This window comes from Neoarius graeffei, chromosome 11, assembly GCF_027579695.1.
Source record: "Neoarius graeffei isolate fNeoGra1 chromosome 11, fNeoGra1.pri, whole genome shotgun sequence".
NCBI lineage: Eukaryota > Metazoa > Chordata > Actinopteri > Siluriformes > Ariidae > Neoarius > Neoarius graeffei.
The window spans coordinates 37,327,585-37,351,280 of record NC_083579.1 but is presented as its reverse complement, the minus strand read 5'-3'; the positions used below and the strand labels follow the sequence as shown (position 1 = coordinate 37,351,280).

General features: G+C 41.0%; 2 protein-coding genes across 4 annotated transcripts in view; both read right to left on the bottom strand.

The window, feature by feature from the left end:
* Nucleotides 1-1,204: 1,204 nt before the first annotated feature.
* psma6a (proteasome 20S subunit alpha 6a) lies at nucleotides 1,205-11,021 on the bottom strand. The gene is made up of 7 exons (XM_060933792.1): nucleotides 10,843-11,021; nucleotides 10,114-10,208; nucleotides 6,808-6,889; nucleotides 6,421-6,576; nucleotides 3,856-4,034; nucleotides 3,645-3,739; nucleotides 1,205-1,397 (listed from the first exon to the last, which is right to left on the bottom strand). Exons 1-7 carry the CDS (start codon nucleotides 10,916-10,918, stop codon nucleotides 1,340-1,342), a joined length of 741 nt encoding a protein of 246 aa, XP_060789775.1. The 5' UTR covers nucleotides 10,919-11,021; the 3' UTR covers nucleotides 1,205-1,339.
* Nucleotides 11,022-13,263: 2,242 nt separating this feature from the next.
* prorp (protein only RNase P catalytic subunit) overlaps nucleotides 13,264-23,696 on the bottom strand; it is a 54,329-nt gene continuing 43,896 nt past the window's right edge. For all 3 annotated transcript variants that reach the window (XM_060933788.1, XM_060933787.1, XM_060933789.1), the window contains exons 4-7: nucleotides 20,160-20,267; nucleotides 14,094-14,236; nucleotides 13,582-13,777; nucleotides 13,264-13,505 (exon numbers count right to left, since the gene is read on the bottom strand). In XM_060933788.1, coding sequence (XP_060789771.1) covers nucleotides 13,374-13,505; nucleotides 13,582-13,777; nucleotides 14,094-14,236; nucleotides 20,160-20,267 — 579 coding nt within the window. In that variant the 3' untranslated portion in view covers nucleotides 13,264-13,373. The remainder of the gene's footprint in view (nucleotides 13,506-13,581; nucleotides 13,778-14,093; nucleotides 14,237-20,159; nucleotides 20,268-23,696) is intronic.

Genomic DNA, 23,696 nt, shown 5'->3' with positions numbered 1-23,696 from the left:
ATGCCATACTAATTAAAATTAAAATAGAAAAATGCTTGAAACATTTTAGTTTATGTGTAATGAGTCTATAATATATAACACTTTCACTTTCTTAACTGATGGAAAATATTGAACTTTTTCACAATATTCTAATTTTATGAGATGCACTAGTATATTTGAGCCTGAATGTATAATTTTGACCCTGTGTGGATTAGAGAAAATCCAAAACAAATTCAAACTTGTGCATTCAATTCTTGTTTTTCAAGGTTATTAAAGATGTATTCTGTACAATCATTCCACCCTGGGGGAAAAAAAAAAAAAAAACGCTCAAGGAAATCATTCACAGCCCAAAATTACTATGACATCCATGCCCATGATGAGTGTATGTAAACTTCTGACCACAACTATATTTGTATATAAATTATACATACAAAGCCAGAGAACAAGACTGAAGAACAGAAGTGTGTAGAAGGCAATATGATACACCACCAATATTGTGGTGCATTATTCCACAATGCACTTTGAGATACTGTGATCTCTGTCACCATTTTATTATTTTTTATAATTGGAAAATAAACAGAAGTAGCATTTAAAAAAATATTTTTAATAACCGAAACCTGACCTAAATACTGTGATATGCATTGCCTATCACAGAAATGTCTTAAGAGTATCGTGATATGATATTTTTGTCAAATCATTTGGTCCAGTAGTAGTACAGACCAGCAATGAGACACAGAGATAAAGAGACATAAATATTAAGTTACAGTCAGATGGAGAGAGAAAGAGACAGCTTGTGTATTGATGTTGTAAAGGAAACTGCAGTGTTCCACAGAGCACAGGAGAAAATGAAGTGCAGATACAGAGCGAGTGATAAAACACAGACCGCGTGATGGAAAATACTGATAAAATCCTGGCATTCAGCTGTCGTTAATGTGAAACTCATCTCGAAATGCACTTTAATAAATGCAGACAAGAGAGAAGAATCCACTCTGTATAGCGTTTCATGTTGAGTGGTGAAGAAACTTGCACAGGAAATCACATGTTGCTGCAATAACCCATTCCTCAGAACACGACAAGGAAGCAACAGATTTCGTAAAATAGTTACAGCATAAATAATGCAGGCTGGGAAGATTTATTCACGTTTTAATGCCATCGCCTGAGAAACATATTAAAACATTGGTTTTAGAGAAAGTCAGAGCAGTTAAAAGAAACCAGGACTAATGGATTGTCAAAAACAGTTGTGTTTTATTGAGGTGGTGCAGGAGAAAGCGAAATAAACAGCAGAGAGCAGGGCAGAGGGTGACCTGAATACTGAGGATATGACGTAGTGATATTCTTACAAATTTACTGTCTTCAAATCTCATTCACGCTCAGACAGGGCCACGAGATGGGCGTCGATCTCAGACTGAGACAGAATCCTGAGACGGAAATCAAAACCACACAAAACAGTATTATTAAATACAGTATACAACATAAAACAAAACGTTACTGTCTCCCTGACTGTCTCTTGTGCACTTTTACTGTGTTTACACACAGAGCACTTGTTTACTTTCACTTCACTCACTTTTGCACCAAGTGTGTGTGCGTTTTCACCGAGCTTGCTTTTGCAGTAAGTCATGTGCACGAGTAACTGTCAGAGCACGATGGAAAAAATAAAGTGTAAAATAACAGGATGTGCTGGATCAAGTGCTATTCTGTGTGCTGCTGAATAACGAGTGTGGAAGCCATTTTGTGAAATTAAACCAGTGATTAATGTGATAATTATTCAGGATTATTCATGCAGTAATTCTGTATACTGGTGATACACTTGACTCCTGTTTGATTTATTTCAACACTCGCCACCTTCTCATCGCATTAGTATTATATTCCTTTTTACTTCGCCCGGTACGGAGCCCACCGGGGGCGAAGTATTGTTTTCAGTCGGGTTTCTTTGTTTTTTTTGTTAATAATATTACGGGAAAACGGCTGGATCGATCTTCATGAAACTTTCAGGATAGATGGGCATTGGTCTCAAATAGAACCTCCAACATTTTAAGGGTCATCTGGTCAAGGTCACCAAAAAGGTCAAAATCGTTTTTGTTGTGTCTACTGCCTCATATAGAGGCGCTAGCCACTACGTCATCATGCTGTAAGAGTGTAACAGTCACACACTGTGCATGCGTATACATGTGTTCCGATTAAAATGGTCGGCGAGTAGCCTGGGCCCACCCATCCTAAGCGTGACGCAACACGAGGGCCTGTTGCGAGCTTAGTCTGGCCAGGCAAGCTATCTCCAGCGTTTCCAAGCTCCCGAAAAATCGGGAACCAATCAACTTTGAGCATCTCCAACGGCCCTGGGTAGAGGCGTGTTCAAGGCACTGACGTAGTAGAACTGCGACCGGAAGCCATAGACTGTTTACAGAATCTATGCCGGAAGCGCTTCATTCACGCTTCCGCATAGATGCTGTATTGAAAGCATTCAACGGAAAGTTCTCATTGAAAACGGAGCAAAGAGCAGCCCTGGAGGTATTTATTGAAAGGAAGGATGTTTTCGCCTTGCTCCCGACCGGCTTCGGTAAGAGTTTAATCTACCAGTTAGCCCCGTCGCGTCGCATATGTCAGAGGAAAGAGTGATGTGATTGGTTTAAGCTTCGTCACAGCCTCTTCTGGCTTCGACCAGTAGCAAACTGAGGCATTTCAGGGAGGCGGGTCAACCACGGGCTCTGGGAAACGGTTGGGCTTAATATCTTGGCCAGACCAATAGCTCGGAGAGCTTTGAAATTGCGTTAGCCAGACTAGTCGGTGAGTGTATACAATTCGGTTCACCATTCGGAATAAATGGAATAAAGAAATCGCTTTCAGACATGTTTATGCTTATTACAGAGGGAAAGTGCGTTCCACTGAGCTCTAGCGTTGGGCCTTTTCCAGGAAATAAGAGTTTGGGTCATGGCGACAGCATGTGTATGTCAGCCTCGGTTTGGAGGTTTCAGTTTGGAAAACTGTAAGAGGTAAGAGTAGAATAATATAAAGTGCAGACACTTGGTATATTTTACTTCTGTGATTTTTAAATTGTTCATTTTTGGATTACGCTTCATTTTTGTAGCTACTGCTTCATAGAGCAAATATATACAGTATGCTATATTTACTGTATAGACATGGGATCAGAAAACAATTTTATTTATAAGCAGTAGCCACATGGACCCATAGGGTACCTATTTTTTTTCAAGATATCTTACTTCATATTCATCACAAGTGCTACCGGGTGAGGTTTGTTTTGCCTGGCAACACTTGTTAAATCTTGCTTTTATGTTGCGGTGTATTTCCATTTGACAACAAAGAAAAACGCCATTTCCTTCTTCTATCCCTGAGTTTCTTTTCTTTTTTTCAGGTTTAAAGGCGAGTGTTTGTGTTTAAAGGCCGTGGTCTAGTCTCTATTTTAAAACTCCATCTCAGATGCTTGTACTCAGACGTGTGAACCACATGCAGATGATTTTAATGATCAGAATGTGGAGCTCCACTTAAGTAGCTGCGTAACCCGACTCTTAATATCAGGAACTGTAAAGTTTTGGATTCTGAATGTGCATGCTCTTCTGTGTTAAGTCTGAATATTTTTAGAAACCTGGTCACATCAAAGCATCAGTTGCTAAACTGTAGTGTTGGGGGGGGGGGGAAGCTGTTTGACTCACCTGAACCTGGGTTCGTCTGTGGTGACCACGCCCACTTCCAACTCTGAAGGCTTAAAGTCAATTGACAGAACTGTGGACAGGCAGCTGACGGCAGTCTGTCAGATTGAAAATGTGCGTTACGTTTATATGAATATTTGCAAATTCATTTTAATAAATGAAAGAACAAAGGCACTGTGGAGGAATGTTACAGCCATATGAAGGACATCGTTACCTCGATGGTCTGCTCGAAGGTCCAGTCTAATTTCTTCTTGACCTTTTTCTCCAGGAAGCTGGTCGCCTCGGTCTGTTTGACGCCAGCGGCCGTGGCTTTAAAGCCACAGTAATACCCAGCGGGGTCGCACTTATAGACTTGCGGCCCGCATTCCTCATCCACCCCGACCACGATCATACCTGACACAGGACAGAAACCTGTATTTAGCAGAGCATGCAAAGTTATATCACACTAACTGGCAGGATGCAAAAACCTTTGCACTGAACACAGAACAATGCTGAGGAAGTAGTGTAATCCGGGGAAGTCATGTCCTAATGGTTAGGGAAGCAGCTTTGGGACTAAAAGGTTGCTGGTTTGATTCTCTGGACCAGCAGGAATAGTTGAAGTACCCTTGAGTAAGGCACCTAACCCCCAACTGCTCTCCAAGCTGCTCTGGGTATGTTGTACGTCGCTCTGGATAAAAGCATCTGCTAAATGCCATTAATGCAACGTAACGTAACTCAATTTGTCACAGGACATTTAGTGTGTTTAATTTCACTGGTATCTAGTGTTTAGGAATCAGCTTTTTGGAACACAGCCCTGTGATCGATATCGATATCTCGCTCTCCCACTACACAGTGACGCTGACCTCTCCTGCTCTTCGGACCTGCCTGATCCATCCTTACGCCCTACTTCTGGCTGGATTTCTTATCATTATGCTCCAGTTGAGGATGGCCCCATATGAACAGCCTAAAATTACACTTAGGCTACGTTCACACTGCAGGCTGAAGTGACTCAAATCCGATCTTTTCGCCCATATGTGACCTGTATCCGATCTTTTATTGACAATATGAACGACACAGATCCGATTTTTTCAAATCCAACCCAGGCCGTTTGGATATGTGGTCCTAATTCCGATCCCTATCCGCTCTTTTCATATGCGACTTCAGTCTGAACCGCCAGGTCGCATTCATCCGACTTACACGTCATCAACAAGCCACAAACGTCACTATTCTGCGCTGAAGTAGGCGGCGGGTCTCTCAAAAAAAGTTACAACAACATGGCGCATAATCATGGGCGCAGATAGAGGGGGGGACTCGTCCCACCCAGATTTAAATTCACCTCGTTCGGTCCCCCCCACTTATAGGGAGGAAAAAATGTCTATGCTGTCTTTCTTTGCATAAGGCAAACCTCACGGAAAAATCAAAAGACTAATTACCATTCGGTTTATTGAGGTGCACAGCAGTGTATACATAGTTGCAACAACTCACATAAAACAAAACAAAGACTGATATTCGGTTGGTTGAGCTGCGCAGACTGCACAGGTTGCGAGCTCGAGCTTGGTTGCTATGGTTACTAACAACAAGTTTGACAGGCATATTGGGGTTGGTTTGCTGGCAGCTTTGTCCCCCCCAGTTTTTTGTCCCTCCCAGTTCAAAAAACGTATCTGCGCCCCTGCGCATGACATCAATGCGAGGGACGCTTCGGGCTGTGAAGGTTCTGAATCTTCTCAATGGAAGGACGCAGAGGTTAGGGAGCTGATTTCCATTTGGGGGGATGCAGCTATTCAAGCTAGATTGGATGGGTCATACCGCAACCGGGCGGTTTTACTTCCGTAAACACTGGCCATGCTCACTGCGTGTGACGTCGTCGTATCCTGCAATGCGCATAACAACAAGTTTGACAGGCATATTGGGGTTGGTTTGCTGGCAGCTTTGTCCCCCCCAGTTTTTTGTCCCTCCCAGTTCAAAAAACGTATCTGCGCCCCTGCGCATGACATCAATGCGAGCCCGAAGCGTCCCTCGCATTGATGTCATGCGCAGGGGCGCAGATACGTTTTTTGAACTGGGAGGGACAAAAAACTGGGGGGGACAAAGCTGCCAGCAAACCAACCCCAATATGCCTGTCAAACTTGTTGTTAGTAACCATAGCAACCAAGCTCGAGCTCGCAACCTGTGCAGTCTTTTAGGTCGCTTTTCGTTCATACTGAGGATCACATACAAGTCGCATATATTTGTTAATGTGAACGACCTCACAAAAAAATCGGATATCACAAAAAAATCGGAATTGAGCATTAAGCCTTGCAGTGTGAACGTAGCGTTAGAAAACATCTCTGGAGCATTAATACAAACAGTTTTGTTTCGATGGCTTAGGACTACAATTGACACAATAACTTTCGGACTGCAGTTGCCATGAACAGTTCTGCACTCAAATTTCCATCAGTGAACAGTTGATAACTTCAACAAAACCGACTTCACATTAAAACTATAATTATTTTCCTATAATTCCTAACAATTGCACTTGTTGACTATACAGGACACACTTATAGAAGCGAGTTCTTTATAATCGTGCTATCTGTTATCACCCAGATGAGGATGGGTTCCCTTTTGAGTCTGGTTCTTCTCGAGGTTTTCTCCTCAGGGCGTTTTTCCCTCACCACCGTCGCCTCAGGTTTGCTCATTAGGGATCAATTTATGAATTCATTTGGTTTAAAATGTATATATTTCTGTAAAGCTGCTTTGTGACAATGTCTACTGTTAAAAGTGCTGTACAAATAAAACCGACTTGATGTCTGATGTGACTTACAGCAGCCGAGCGGTCTCATCTCTGCGTTCTGTGTGTACACCTGAGAGATATCCGCGATCCTCTTACACAGCATGTCCACTGGGATCTCGTATCCGTACTTATACATCCAGTTAGCAGCTTCATAGCGAGCCCTTTGTACCTGCGACCTGCTGTCAGCTACACACACACACAATTTTGCAAAAACAACACACTCACAAATGTTTCAGTCCTCTTATACCACAGCAATTTACTAACAATTCCAATTTTCTATTTATTAAACATATCACACTTTCTATCCATTTCTAGTTAGATTCAATACTATGAAATGTCAAGTTACTTCCTGTTCTCACTTTATTGCTTCTTATCTTAATGAGAAAGCATAAACTCAAACGTGAACATAGCGCTCACCTGTCATGCCGGTCATCACACAGCCGATGTTCTCCGTTATTCTGAATAAGTGGGTAACGGTGGAGGCGTCTAGGAGTTTATCCTAAAAACAGTGAGAAGGAAAACTGTTGTAGCCATTAATAACTTGTGTGTTGTAAATATATCTGAATGTTACTATTATTTATGCCTTTTGAATCTGCATCGATTTGTTAAACTGGTAAAATGACACTCTTTATGATAGTTTATTCTTATCTTTACGGTAAAGCCATGGCGTGCTGACGTCACCGGTGAAAATGGCAGAGGTTAGAATTGGAATTGTGTTTTAGGTAGAAGAGCGATTGAGTGACGGTTTTGATTTACTTCCTGTGACCTCATGTTACAAGTTTCAGTTAATTTTCCTTTCCTTTTTGCATTACTGGAATTATCAAGTCCTTTGGGTTGATATTGTTTGTGTCAATAAATGGAATTTAATTTTTCTAACAAAGGAGTCAGAAGTGTGTATGAAACAACTACCTGCTCATTCACTCCACGGTCTCAACTTGGAAAATGGAAAACTTTGAAAGGCCAATACAAAAACAAACCATTAAAGGGGAAGAAAGGGCAATATATAGAGTAAATATAACAATAAAACACACATTAACGAACCTTATTCAAGACTTACAAAAGTTTTTTGTTCTAAGGTTGGAAAGTTCTAGTGTTTTGAAAGTAGCTTGAGCAAACTATTTCCGCAGTTTGAACAGCCCGCCATGATATTAATTTTATCCAATCAGAATGCACGTTCATTTTCTCTGCGTAACACTCATGACGTATGTATGTGCCCAGTTGTGTTGGCTCATTGAGGTTGGGACGAGCACGTGTGAATCGGAAAGTAGGATGAATTGTAAGTGATCGGCTACACAATGCCACAGTGTGTTGCTTTCGGGTGTAATAACAGGACCGACGGAAAGCATAACGATCCTCCAGACGTGTCTTTTCACTCGTTTCCGCTGAAAAACACCAAGCGAGTTCGAGCTTTCTTCTCTTCTTTCGTCATCACCGGAGTCGAGAGTACCTCTCCTAGGTTCAAACTGGTACCCTTCTAAGCCATAGCCTGCTTGCAGTGTGTCTTGCGGGATCTCTTCGTACGATTCGACAGAGCTGTCGCTTTCAGTTGATGCGCCCGACGCCATAATTACACGCTTCTCTCCTAGTGCAGTGGGTAGGGCTGACGTCACGGTCTTTTAAAAATGGCGACTCTTGTGCGGTTTAGCGTACCGACTATTATACAGTGGTGCTTGAAAATTTGTGAACCCTTTAGAATTTTCTATATTTCTGCATAAATATGACCTAAAACATCATCACATTTTCACACAAGTCCTAAAAGTAGATAAAGAGAACCCAGTTAAACAAATGAGACAAAAATATTATACTTGGTCATTTATTTATTGAGGAAAATGATCCAATATTACATATCTGTGAGCGGCAAAAGTATGTGAACCTCTAGGATTAGCAGTTCATTTGAAGGTGAAATTCGAGTCAGGTGTTTTCAATCAATGGGATGACAATCAGGTGTGAGTGGGCACCCTGTTTTATTTAAAGAACAGGGATCTATCAAAGTCTGATCTTCACAACACATGTTTGTGGAAGTGTATCATGGCACGAACAAAGGAGATTTCTGAGGACCTCAGAAAAAGCGTTGTTGATGCTCATCAGGCTGGAAAAGTTTACAAAACCATCTCTAAAGAGTTTGGACTCCGCCAATCCACAGTCAGGCAGATTGTGTACAAATGGAGGAAATTCAAGACCATTGTTATCCTCCCCAGGAGTGGTGGACCAACAAAGATCACTCCAAGAGCAAGGCGTGTAATAGTCGGCAAGGTCACAAAGGACCCCAGGGTAACTTCTAAGCAACTGAAGGCCTCTCTCACATTGGCTAATGTTAATGTTCATGAGTCCACCATCAGGAGAACACTGAACAACAATGGTTTGCATGGCAGGGTTGCAAGGAGAAAGCCACTGCTCCTCAAAAGAACATTGCTGCTCATCTGCAGTTTGCTAAAGATCACGTGGACAAGCCAGAAGGCTATTGGAAAAATGTTTTGTGGACGGATGAGACCAAAATATAACTTTTTGGTTTAAATGAGAAGTGTTATGTTTGGAGAAAGGAAGACACTGCATTCCAGCATAAGAACCCTATCCCATCTGTGAAACATGGTGGTGGTAGTATCATGGTTTGGGCCTGTTTTGCTGCATCTGGGCCAGGACGGCTTGCCATCATTGATGGAACAATGAATTCTGAATTATACCAGCGAATTCTAAAGGAAAATGTCACAACATCTGTCCATGAACTGAATCTCAAGAGAAGGTGGGTCATGCAGCAAGACAACGACCCTAAGCACACAAGTTGTTCTACCAAAGAATGGTTAAAGAAGAATAAAGTTCATGTTTTGGAATGGCCAAGTCGAAGTCCTGACCTTAATCCAATTGAAATGTTGTGGAAGGACCTGAAGCGAGCAGTTCATGTGAGGAAACCCACCAACATCCCAGAGTTGAAGCTGTTCTGTACGGAGGAACGGGCTAAAATTCCTCCAAGCCGGTGTGCAGGACTGATCAACAGTTACCGGAAACGTTTAGTTGCAGTTATTGCTGCACAAGGGGGTCACACCAGATACTGAAAGCAAAGGTTCACATACTTTTGCCACTCACAGATATGTAATATTGGATCATTTTCTTTAATAAATAAATGACCAAGTATAATATTTTTGTCTCATTTGTTTAACTGGGTTCTCTTTATCGACTTTTAGGACTTGTGTGAAAATCTGATGATGTTTTAGGTCATATTTATGCCGAAATATAGAAAATTCTAAAGGGTTCACAAACTTTCAAGCACCACTGTATTTACAATTACCAAGATATTTCGTTGTTTTCTAGTACATAAATTTGATAGAATACGTTACTTTGTCACATCAGCAACCGTATATATATTGCCCTTTCTTCCCCTTTAAGTGCTGCTGGAGATCAGTGATGGGAATTCCAGCTCTGTTCAGTAAGCCAGTTCGTCAATAACTCTTTCAGCTCCCAAATGACTCACTGACAGTTTTTAAAAACCTGACGACGTGATGAGTCTAACTATGAGTGAACTTGTTTAATGAACTCCTACTTTACCTTGGAATGAGCGTAATAACAACATGAACATGCTGTACCATTTGATAACATTTATTTAAATAATCATTATACTAAATCAACAACATGCTACGAAGGTCACTGTGCCCTGTTATAGCTGTGCTTCACTGTAAAGAGAGAGAGAGAGACAGACAGTCATAGGCCTGTTTTGTTAAAACGTCTTACAGGAACTTTTTTCTGAGTGACGACGACGGCGCAGTCTTTCCCCCGCACCGCCACTGAGGTCAGTCCTCCCTGATTAATGGCCTTGAATGCATATTCTATCAGAGGGGAAAAAAAGAAATTAATTCAAAATCATGTAGACATTCCATCAGTTATCATCAACAGAGACAAAAATTATCTGCTGGTGGAAACTGAACCACGTTAACATGTTCTCTGATTACCAGAAGTGCACAAAACACACAATGTGTCATTATTAGAACCTTTGCATAAACATAATGATGTTATTAATATTAATGAGGTTTCTTAATTACTATTCATGTGCAAAACTGTCACTGTGGGAAACAATGTGTGAACAGTAAGCGCGTTATTTACTGAAAATAAAACTGTGCAATTGCTAAACTTACTTGCTTAAACATTAAACACTGAACATATTTTTAAATACATACACGTCTACAGCACAGCTCATTATCAGTGTATGTGTAGCTAAATGTGCTAACTGCTCCACCCACTGCTGTTCTTTAATAAGTGAATTTCTCTCCAATCTTCTGACCTCATATTATACCACTTACACTTTCTTTGCCAAGAGTGACATGAAATAAATAATAGCTTTAAAGACTAAATAAGCTAAGCCAAGCTATGCTAAGCTAAGCTAACGCTAGTGTTGCTGTCCATGACTGAGCATTGACACACTTTCGGTTTTTTCAGCACACTGTCGCTCACACATTTACCCACCGACTTGATAAAGTCTACCCTCCGGAGAAAAGATGGTGATGTGGCGATCAAATCCCGCACTCGAACCCCGAGACATTGCAATTTATTTATTTATTTAAAACAAATCCCCAAAGATGTATAAATATCAGAGCCGGTTACTTCTTACTTCAGCAACTTTAATTCCTACCCGTATTCCGACAAATCCCGCCTCCTGTAAATTTGATTGGGTAATTAGGTTGTATTGCAGCGTTGCGTGAAAGGTTAATCCAATCACAGCACCGGATAAGGCCACTCAAGTAGCCAATCCTAACAAGGAGGCGGGATGTTACCGCAATTCAGGCGGGATAAATGACGAGCAACACCAAATGGTATGAAGTATTTAACAACTCCGGAAACACTTGCACCAACATTCAAGATGGTGGAATCATATCCGGGTTACGGGGCTGGCTAGTATTTGTGTATATACTAAGATCTTGACTCACCAAAATGATGACTACAAGTTTGTTAGACTGAAACCAATATTGAAATATTAAATTCACATTTATATTGGTAAATGGTCAAATGTTTGACCTCAGTTTTTGTGAAAATAATATATATACTTTAAATATAAGATCAAAGAACAATATAATAAGTTAATATAAGCAGTTTTGTGTCTATTTCCTACACATACTGTATATACACAGTTATTATTTTATTATTATTTTTCCACAAAATCTGAGGTCAAACATTTGACCATTTACCAATATAAATGTGAATTTAATATTTCAATATTGGTTTCAGTCTAACAAACTTGTATATTCATTATTTTGGTGATCTTAGTATACATACACACATATATACATATATATATATATATATATATATATATATATATATATATATATATATGAGTGATTCCACGCTTATGGGTACTGAAATGGGGACATGAACTTATTTTTAAAAATTCACCTAAAACCATTTCTTTTTTTTACCATCAGGTCACAAAACATGTAATCTTTAATGAATGATATGTTAAAAGATAACTTTAATTTTCTGAGATGTAATAAAAACATATTTATATGCCAAAGTCAAACCTATGAGTTCCAAAATGATGTCTGTTACATTACTTCTGTTGCGATTGTCCATCTCGCGTCTGTTACAAATTAATTACAATCTAGCTATATACCATGTTAATCTTATTGAAAGAATGTGTATGTTTATTCTACTACACATGTTTATTAATTATATTTGCTAAAACATCACCTTCCTATGTTTCAAAAAGTAATTCTACATTGTTAAAATTGAGAATATATATGTCCACAACACTTCTGTTACGTTCTGACTTTGGCATATAAATATGTTTTTATTACATCTCAGAAAATTAAAGTTATCTTTTAACATACCATTCATTAAAGATTACATGTTTTGTGACCTGATGGTAAAAAAAGAAATGGTTTTAGGTGAATTTTTAAAAATAAGTTCATGTCCCCATTTCAGTGCCCATAAGCGTGGAATCACTCATATATATATATATATATATATATATATATATATATATATATATAAACAGCAGTAAGCCATAATAAATGAAACAAAGTCAATATTTGGTGTGAGACGACCCTCATCTCATCTCATTATCTCTAGCCGCTTTATCCTGTTCTACAGGGTCGCAGGCAAGCTGGAGCCTATCCCAGCTGACTACGGGCGAAAGGCGGGGTACACCCTGGACAAGTCGCCAGGTCATCACAGGGCTGACACATAGACACAGACAACCATTCACACTCACATTCACACCTACGCTCAATTTAGAGTCACCAGTTAACCTAACCTGCATGTCTTTGGACTGTGGGGGAAACCGGAGCACCCGGAGGAAACCCACGCGGACACGGGGAGAACATGCAAACTCCGCACAGAAAGGCCCTCGCCGGCCCCGGGGCTCGAACCCGGACCTTCTTGCTGTGAGGCGACAGCGCTAACCACTACACCACCGTGCCGCCTGAGACAACCCTTTGCTTTAAAAAACAAAACAAAACAGTAGTCTCAGGTACAGTGAGTGCAGTTCTATAAGGAAATGAGCTGTAGGTTTTACTGAGCATCTTACAGAACCAGCCGCAGTTCTTCTGGACACTTTGACTGTCACACTCGCTTCTTCATTTTGCACCAAAACCCAGCAGCCTTCATTATGTTTTCTTTTTTAATCTGAAAAGTGCTCTTTTATGTAATATGCTGCTCAGATACAAACATCTGTTTTTCTGTAACATTTAATTTTGTGCTGGAAAATGAACGTTTGGACTCTAAAATGTTTTTGTACCGACTCGATCATGTAAAAGTCGTAAAATAGAAACCTATGACAAAGTTTGTATGACAAAATAGGGTGCCTAAGACTTTTGCACAGTACTGTATATATCATTTTAATCCATTTCAACTCACACAGAAAACCATTCTGCTTATTTCTTCCCCCTTTTTTCTTTATTATTGGTTCCCAAAGCAATATACAAAAAAGTTTAACTATACGAACATCACATTAACCAGCAAATCCATTTCATTCTTAATTTGTATAGTTTGTACACATTTTACACATCATTATTTAGACACAGCCACCTCTGTGGTACTTCATATGTGCTCCGCTCTCCTCCATTCTCATCATAGGGTATGTGCCACGTATTTCCACGGCTCTGGACTATCGTATCGTAGAGTGACATCCTCTGAAATTAAAAAAAAAAAAAATTTGAGATGTTCCTGCACAGATCAATGTGGCTTTATTTCTGTATTTGTCCTCACCTGAAAGCGAATCCTTTTCCCTGGGATGAAGTTGCTGAGCACAAGCTGATGTCCTCGCTGCCACTTGAAGAAGAGGCGTCGTGTGGCGCTGTCCGGGAGACACGCCTTGTGATCCCTCATCAGGTCACGGCTCACAAAGTTACAGTGGTTCCCAGAATGCAATGCGGCGTACAGCAGAAACGGGTCGTCCTCCGAGCTGAAATCAGGCCATAGAAACAGCTAGGACATGTTTACTGTGTGACATCACAACTTTTGTAAAAAAACAAAAAACAGGGGGTGCATGTGGATGTGCTGTTACCCTACATGAAAATAAAAATTCATTATCTGCACTCCATTTAGTCATCATTGGTGTAATAGATTTCCTAATGTTTAGCGAGTCTGGAGAGGAGTTTATTCTGCTACTTCACATTAATTATACCCTCTGCCAAATGTATTTTTTCTTCCAATTATCTGCTGGATATGGACACACATCAGCAGTGTACTGTGTGAGTGTTTGACTGCGTGTCACTCACATGTTCTCAGTGAAGAAGCAGTGTGCTTTCTGTTTGATCTGGTTCATGTTGTGTCTGTTCCAGTTTCGTGATGGCTGCTGCATGTGTTTTCTGCCCAGAACCAGAACGTTCAGACCCTGAAGCTCTGAGACCACCGCTAACAGCTACAGGGGACACACACACACACACACACACACACACAATGCATTGTGCGGTTGAGTGGACAGATTGCCTCTGTATTCTCTTCAGTGTTTACACGGAGCAGAAAATGCTGCTTGGTGGAGATCCACAGAGACTGGAATTCTGAACTTTATCTAGATAAACGTTTATCAGACTGCAAGGCATTTCCACCCACAGAGCGGCTGCTCACAGGATGTTTTTTGCACCGTTCTGTGTAAACTCTAGAGAGTTGTGGATGAAAATCCCAGGAGATTTCTGAAATACTCAAACCAGACTGTCTGGCACCAACAGCCATGAAATGCCCAGAGTCACTGTGGTTAGATGTGAACATGAACAGAAACCTGAATCTGTGTGATTGTATGTATTACACTGCTGACACGTGATTGGCTGACTGGATAATTGCTTGGATGATTAGGAATAGAGGTGTTCCTAATAAACTGGCTGGTGCATGTATTTATGTACATATTTAAATATTCAACTTTTTTTTAAATAACTGAAAAAATAATTAACATTTTTAAAATATATATATATATATATTTTTTTCATACAGTTTTTCATGGGGCGGCACGGTGGTGTAGTGGTTAGCGCTGTCGCCTCACAGCAAGAAGGTCCGGGTTCGAGCCCCGTGGCCGGCGAGGGCCTTTCTGTGTGGAGTTTGCATGTTCTCCCCGTGTCCGCGTGGGTTTCCTCCGGGTGCTCCGGTTTCCCCCACAGTCCAAAGACATGCAGGTTAGGTTAACTGGTGACTCTAAATTGAGCGTAGGTGTGAATGTGAGTGTGAATGGTTGTCTGTGTCTATGTGTCAGCCCTGTGATGACCTGGCGACTTGTCCAGGGTGTACCCCGCCTTTCACCCGTAGTCAGCTGGGATAGGCTCCTGCTTGCCTGCGACCCTGTAGAAGGATAAAGCAGCTAGAGATAATGAGATGAGACAGTTTTTCATATTTGATTATTATATACGGTACTGTGCAAAAAGTGTTGTGAGAAGTAATGGCAACATTATAAAGAAATAAATGCTTTACCTTTTTTTATGTCCCAACTTTTTTGAAATGTGTCCCAAGAATCATTTGGAAATGTGTTTATTTTGAAAAAAAAAAAAAATCACGAGGTGAAACATCAAATAAATGTGCTGTTGTATTGTTTCGAGTGCAACACAGGTCAAAAATGATTGACAAATCATTCTTTTCAGTTTTAACTTCAATTTCAACATACCGTCCCAACTTTTTCTGATTTGGGGTTGTATTATGGTAACCAAAAAATTCCTCAGAAAAGTTTGTCACAGTTAAATCACTGTATTCCAGTTAATACGGAATACGATTATTCATGTCTCAGCATTGTTACAGTCAGTGATTACATCACTGTCGGGGAAAAAAGGAAGCTGCTGAAGAAAGTTTAGTTCTTAATGATGATGTGAAAATGCTGTTTGTTGATGGTGATATTTATTCATCAGGGTGGTGGTGATGATGATGATGATGAGTTGCCACGGGATATGTCTGACAGGGATTCCCCCCGTGTTGTGGCTGTTGTGTCCGAGACGCACTGTGTGAGAATCACACAGCAGCGGGTGGGAAAGTGACTCATCCCCAACCTGCATGCTGGACACACTTCCTGCCTGGTACATAGGAATCTGTGTTTCATACAAGCGAAGGAAATGCGCCGAAGCTGCCGAGTAAAAGACCAAATGCTAATAATAACTGGCTGAGGAAAAATCTGGAATGTTACATAACAGAATAACGAGCTGTACTGATGTTCACATCCTTCTTCCTGGAGTTATGAATAGCAGCACCTTATCGTACTGTAATTAACAGACAAGGAAGTGATGCTCAGCTGGGGAATATGGTGCCGGTTTTACAGATTTCTCTAAACTCCTGTAAATACAAATCAGTGATGCTGCATGAATAATGATGCGCTGTTTTTATACACATTTACTTCACAGTTGGTGAAAAAGGAAAGGGTTAAAAGGTTCTCTGATGAACCACAGCGTTCTTTGGAACCTTACATTCTACATTATATATTTATTTAGACACGGAGGTTGTGCATCACTTTAGTCGCTCATTATTAGGTGATTAAAACTATTTTAATCATTTTATTGTCTGAAAAAACTCACAAATAAATAAAGGTTGCTGATAGCACAAGACAATTTTAAACTAGAAAAGTTATGCATTACCGAATATATATATATATATATATATATATATATATATATATATATATATATATATATATATAAAAATGTACGTACATGTTCATCTCATCTCATTATCTGTAGCCGCTTTATCCTGTTCTACAGGGTCGCAGGCAAGCTGGAGCCTATCCCAGCTGACTATGGGTGAAAGGCGGGGTACACCCTGGACAAGTCGCCAGGTCATCACAGGGCTGACACATAGACACAGACAACCATTCACACTCACATTCACACCTACGCTCAATTTAGAGTCACCAGTTAACCTAACCTGCATGTCTTTGGACTGTGGGGGAAACCGGAGCACCCGGAGGAAACCCACACGGACACGGGGAGAACATGCAAACTCCGCACAGAAAGGCCCTCGCCGGCCACGGGGCTCGAACCCAGGACCTTCTTGCTGTGAGGCGACAGCGCTAACCGCTACACCACCGTGCCGCCTACGTACATGTTTTAAAACTTTGTTAGGGTGTATTCTTTTTAGATATTTTTAATTCAACATTTTACTGTTTATTTTAATATACATTTATTATATTATTTCATCAATGCATTTTTTTATTTTCTTGTTTATTTTACTTCATATTTAATATATCGTTTTATATGCTTACGCTGATATAATTTATATTTGATTTAAACAACGGGGATTTTTCACTCATTTTGAGACAGAAAGCTGAATTTTAAAGAAAGCGATCGAGGTTATTCGTACAGGATAACAGCTTTCTGAGTTTCTGATTTGTCGTGAAGTCCGGATGTTACATGCGAAATTTGAAATACGGTCAGTGAGTGGACGAGGGTGTGTTTCCTCTGTTCTCTCACACACTGCTATTATCAGCAGTTGGTATCATTTCTGCCGATTCATCATAAGGAAGTGAACCGTGTCCTGAACATGAGCTGGAAATCACCACACTCGCCAGAACGACGTGTTTAACACTCGAACTTTAACCCTGTCATGTGAAGAGGAAAGAATCAGCAGAGCACTAAAGATTTAAAAAAAAAAAAAAAAAAGACAAGTACGCCGAGTCCTGTAGACTGGAACAACGGAACTTATCCTCATGGCTAGCGTGGTACCAACAAGGGTACGACCTTTTGTACCTTCAGCGTGCATCTTTCAGCTGGGAATGTAGAATGTGTACCTTTACAATAAGTTAACGTACATTAAGGAGCACTGAAGGACCTGTACTGTTAAAGCTAATTACAGCGACACCACATGCAGGTAAAAGATACAAAGGAAAAGTCCAAAAGCAACGAGGAAAAGTACTGTTCAGTACCTTTATTTCTCAGACTGTACACCATCAACAACTCTTAAATGGTGTCTATCGGCTTTTATCTCAGAGGTACAAAAAAAAAAAGTCATGATTGCGTAAGTATTCACTGTCAGTGCTGTGAAACTCCTAAATGAGTCATGTTTACAGCCTCAATTTTTATCTTGCGAATTAACAACTGCACGAGTCACACATTTTATGAGTAGCTGAGTTTCTTGCTCTGGTTCGCCCCCTAGTGGAGCAACAGCTCTTTTTTTTTTTCCCCAAACGATTTTTACATTCAGTTGCAGTTGAGATGATTTTAATTTAGAACACAGATTGTAAATTCATTCAGTGGCCTGAACTAGAACTTACATCAGACCGGTTCCTGCCTGCAGGCTGTATGTTTGACACCCCTGGATTAGTGGTTGACCTCTGACCTTTTCCCATTACATTACGTAGACCTTAAAAGGATAGAAATGAAGCGCAGCGCTCACGTGTCTCTACGTTGATGCCGGCGGGTGAAATGGACAGAGTAGGGGAATAAACACAACTGAAAATGGCCTACTAGTCAAAGCCAAGAAACATTTTGAGAACAGAAAACTGGAACAAGGTCAGACGCGAAAATAAAACGAGCAGGGACTCACATTCACACCCGTGGAGGAGGCTCTTAATTAATCAGAAGGCTTTTCCCTTTTTCAGCGCTGAGTAATTGTGGGTTTTCTGAATTATTAAGCTCGCTGAGTGGAAAGCGTCCGGTTAAGCTACGCAATTAACATGCAGTTAGATTTCACCCTCACGTTTTCTTCATTGAAAGGCTGTTTTCAGACACTTTACAGACTTTACTGGTTAATGTAGCATTCCCTGAAATTAACAACAGCAACAACACACATCACTTATGAGAACTTCACAATTATATGATAATTTCATACATAAATATTTATTACTGGTGATTTTTTTTACTGGTTTTAAAAAGACATCATGTACAAAGTGTAAGAACTGCAGACATGATGACGTATTAAAGTAACAAATAAAATACAGTACAGTGTGCAAAAGTCTTAGGCACCCTCTTTTTTTCATACAAACTTTGTTATGGATTTCTATTTTATGACTTCTACATCATCGAGTCAGTACAAAAACATTTTAGAGTCCAAATGTTCGTTTTCCAGCACAAAATTAAATGTTACAGAGAAAAAAAAAAAATTGTACCTGAGCAGCATCTATATAATAAGCGGCAAAGTTTGTTTGTCTTGAACAAACGTCACCATTTCTCAACGGATTTTCATCAAATTTGGCAAGTAGGTCCGGGGATGACCTGGAATTTTGCAAATATAAACAAAATTCATGTATGGGCCCCAGGGAGGTCCCTGAGGGGCACAACATCCACCCACCCCCTCCATCAATGCCTTTCATGTTATATTTATCAACACAAACTCTTGACAGATCTTCACTAAACTTGGCACGTAGGTACAGGAGGTAGCCACAATTTGGCAGAACTCAGAAATTCCAGATTTGGGCCCCAGCGGGTCCCTGGGTGGTGGATGTTTGGATTTTTGCTCGTCTTGGGTTCACATCACCATTTCTCGACGGATCTTCGCCAAATTTGACATGGAAGCCCGGGGGCAACCTGGAATTTTGCAAAACCCAGCAACACCCAGGTAACCTGCTAGTATTACATAAAAGAGCACTTTCCAGATTAAAAAAGAAAACATCATGAAGGCTGCTGGGTTTTGGTGCAAAATGAAGACGCAAGTGTGGCAGTCAAAGTGTCCAGAAGAACTGCGGCTGGTTCTGTAAGATGCTCAGTAAAACCTACAGCTCATTTCCTTATAGAACTGCACTCACTGCACCCGAGACGACTATTTTTTTTTAAAGCGAAGGGTCGTCTCACACCAAATATTGACTTTGTTTCATTTATTATGGCTTACTGCTGTTTATAGTATTTTTTTTAATGTTGAAACATTTCATTTCATTATTTTTAAGCCATTTTTGGTCTACAGTATTTCTTTACATGTGCCTAAGACTTTTGTACACTACTGTATATTTAATGTTAACATTAAGGGTTGCGTGTTCATCGTTTATTATGCTATTTTAATAAGCATTTCAGTGAATAAATAAGGTATTATTTTTATTTCTCATCTGATTTTCCAAATCCACTGTCTTAAAAGGAACAAAAAAAGGAACGTTCTCTTCTCCCACAAATCCGACAAAACCCAAGTCTGAAGTTTGCTTCTTTAGTTTTCTACACAATGCTTATGTCGCTGGCTTGTAACGACTCCATCATCACACGTACCTGAATAGAGATCATTTCACTCAGTCACATTTTACATTTCAATATAATTTCTACCATTTTACAACAGGATCTAATCTGATGAAAGGGTTAAAAAAAAAAAAAAAAGAAGAGCGTGACATCACTTTGTAATTTGTGGCTCGCAGTTTGAAAAGCTTATCAATCTGAATTGAACCGAACACGCTGAACACTCACCGTCTCTGATTTTACACACTTCGGTGTGATATTCGCGACATTCAGGCCATCGATGATGACATCAAACGCAGGTCTTTTCTTCACAAAGCTCTTAAAACTTTCCAGCTCCTGTTAAAAAAAAAAGCCACAAAGTTATTTTTGGTATTTGTGCAAGCTGAGAGGAAAATAATTCAGAGAAGAACCACACAATGTTTTTGTTTATAAACTTACACTCACTGGCCACTTTATTAGGTACACCCACACACCTGCTGTTTTATGCAGTTCTCTAATCAGCCGATCCCTCGACAGCAGCACAATGCATAAAATCATGCAGATACAAATCAAGCGCTTCGGTTAATGTTCACTTCAAACATCAGAATGGGAAAAATTGTGATCTCAAAGTGTGACTTTCACTGTGGTATGGGTGTTGGTTTGAGCCAGATGGACTCATCTCATCTCATCATCTGTAGCCGCTTTATCCTGTTCTACAGGGTCGCAGGCAAGCTGGAGCCTATCCCAGCTGACTACGGGCGAAAGGCGGGGTACACCCTGGACAAGTCGCCAGGTCATCACAGGGCTGACACATAGACACAGACAACCATTCACACTCACATTCACACCTACGCTCAATTTAGAGTCACCGGTTAACCTAACCTGCATGTCTTTGGACTGTGGGGGAAACCGGAGCACCCGGAGGAAACCCACGCGGACACGGGGAGAACATGCAAACTCCGCACAGAAAGGCCCTCGCCGGCCACGGGGCTCGAACCCGGACCTTCTTGCTGTGAGGCGACAGCGCTAACCACACCACCACCGTGCTGCTCCCAGATGGACTGGTTTGAGTCTTTCAGAAACTGCTGATCTCCTGGGATTTTCACACACAACAGTCTCTAGAGTTCACGCAGAATGGTGCGAAAAACAAAAAACACTGAGTGAGCGACAGTTCTGTGGGTGGAAACAAACGCCTTGTTGATAAGAGAGGTCAGAGGAAAATGGCCAGATTGGTTTGAGCTGCCAGGAAGGATAGAGCAACTCATAGCAACTCTGTACAACCGTGGTGAGCAGAAAAGCATCTCAGCACGCAACAGCAGAACAAAAAATTGGGTTCCACTCCTGTCAGCCAAGAACAGGAATCTTAGAATCAAGAACAAGTTCCTATTAAAGTGGCCGATACGTGTATGTCACTATTGCACAAATATGAACGTTATTAAACTATTAAAACACACTGCTGCTGAACTGTGATTCTGATTGGTCAGAAGGGTGTTGATTAATTCTCTAGAACAGCAGCTCTGACAGTAGTGCAGCTGCAAATCACAGGTTTATATGAACGCACTTGTTCTAATACGTTACTGTTTCGATAGTAACAGCTCATTCACAGGGACGTGTACAGCCAACATTTTCTGTCTTATTAACAAAAAATGATTGTGGTCTAAGAGGAATAAAAGACTCTGGGATGTGCTGTGTGTGTGTGGAGGTTGCAGGACTTCAGTGTAAATATACACACCACCGTGGAATGCGATGTGGCATACGAAGATCGTGTGGATTGTGCATTTTGTGCAGAACTGAGGCACGTGTTGTGGAGATGAAGCTCTGAGGTGAGGGTGGAGCGTTCCTGGCTCGGCTCCAGCTGGAATTTCCCCGCTCTGTTTGCTTTCAAGTTCTGTTCAGTATGTTCTTGGCGACACGCCAGCTTCCCATTCAAACCAAAACAAAGGAAGAAAACCCAATGAGGAAGTCCGAAAATTCCGTGACCTACAAGTTAGAGGAGATGATGATTGATGTTCTGTCTCTGAACAGATGTGTGTGCAGATGAGCAGATTTGTATGCACAGACAAGCTACTGTGTATGCGCAGACAAGTAGCCGTGTGCATGCGCAGACATGTAGCCATGCGTGTGCAGACGAAAAGTTGTGTGCATGTGCAGATGAAAATCCATGTTTGCACACACATGAGTAGCCGTGAGTCTGTGCACGTGTGCAGATGAGTAGCCGTGTGTGTGTGTGTGTGTGCAGGCGAAAATCCTTGGGTGTGTGCATAGAAGAGTACGGGTATGAGTCACAGCATTAAATTTACAACTTGAACACAAAAACGAGTAGCCGTGTGTGTGCAGATGAAAAGCTGTGTTCATGTGCAGGCGAAAATCCTTGGGTGTGTGCAGATGAGTAGCCTTGTGTATGCACAGAGGAGTAGGTGTGTGTGCGCGCGCGCAGAAGAGCAGCTGTTAAACGACATTCTGTCTGTGTGATGAGCAGCTGTGTGTGTGTGCGCAGATGAGCAGTCATGTGTATGCGCAGATGATGTTTGGTTAAAGTCACAGCATTAAATTTACAACTTGAACACAGAAACGCAGCGGTTTTTTTCTGCTCCTCAACAACTGGAATGTCCTTTAAACATCCTCTGAACCAATTGTGCTGAAGCTGTCTCACTGCTGCTAGAGAGACAGACAAGTGTCTCAGGGTCATGTCTCACAGATCGAGTGGAATATATCGCTTATAAAGTATTTATTAGCATCTAAATCTTAATATCTCTCACTCATTACTGTATGCACTGGAAATACCTGTCTGTCTCTACACACCTGACCACCTGCACGTGTCTGTCTGTATGCACACATCTCTCTGCAGATCTGTCCATCACTCTGTACACAGCTGTCTGTCTCTCTGTGTACCTGTCTGCCTTTGTCTCCCCTTATCTGTCTGTCTGTCTCCCCTTATCTGTCCGTTTGTTCCAAAAAACTTTGTCTGTACATTTTTTCTGATGATTGATGCTTCAGCATTGTTAATGTATATATATTTGTGTGTGTGTGTGTGTGTGTGTGTGTGTGTGAGAGACAGAGAGAGAGCGCGAGAGGAAGCAGGAACCAATTCTTGTGTTTATCCAAAACTAAAAGTCTCTCTGAACCAAAGTGTTGGCAGCAGAACACACACACACACACACACACTTTCAGTTCTGTCACTGCAGATTTATATAAGTTCCTGATACCAAAACAAGAATGTGAAAAAAAGAATGTGAGGGAATAACCACAAGTACACTTTATATATATATGTGTGTGTGTGTGTGTGTGTGTGTGTGTGAGTGAGAGACAGACAGACACCGGTTTGGTCTGACTGGATGACGTGGCTTTAATAACCAGTTTTACTCCTCCAGGGTTCCAGGATTAAGTGCTGTGGGCATTCGCACTGTGTGTAGTTAAAACACTGAAATGTAATATTTATGACTTATTATTTATAATTATTTATTGTAAATGTATGCAGTATAATCTGCCGCATGCAGGAAAAAAGAGACACATTAAAGAACCACATCCCCTGCATGCTTTTTTGTATTTTATTCCCCTTGTTTGGTTTTTTTTTTCCTGACTGTACTTTATTATTATTATTAGGGCGGCACGGTGGTGTAGTGGTTAGCGCTGTCGCCTCACAGCAAGAAGGTCCGGGTTCGAGCCCCGGGGCCGGCGAGGGCCTTTCTGTGTGGAGTTTGCATGTTCTCCCCGTGTCCGCGTGGGTTTCCTCCGGGTGCTCCGGTTTCCCCCACAGTCCAAAGACATGCAGGTTAGGTTAACTGG

Excerpts from the sequence above, each read along its gene's own strand:
- psma6a (XM_060933792.1), bottom strand. The coding sequence starts at position 10,918 with ATGTCTCGGGGTTCGAGTGCGGGATTTGATCGCCACATCACCATCTTT. Across the intron at positions 6,577-6,807 it reads TGTGATGACCGGCATGACAG|CTGACAGCAGGTCGCAGGTA; the intron begins GTGAGCGCTATG and ends GTGTGTGTGTAG. Across the intron at positions 4,035-6,420 it reads GATGAGACCGCTCGGCTGCT|GTATGATCGTGGTCGGGGTG; the intron begins GTAAGTCACATC and ends GTCCTGTGTCAG.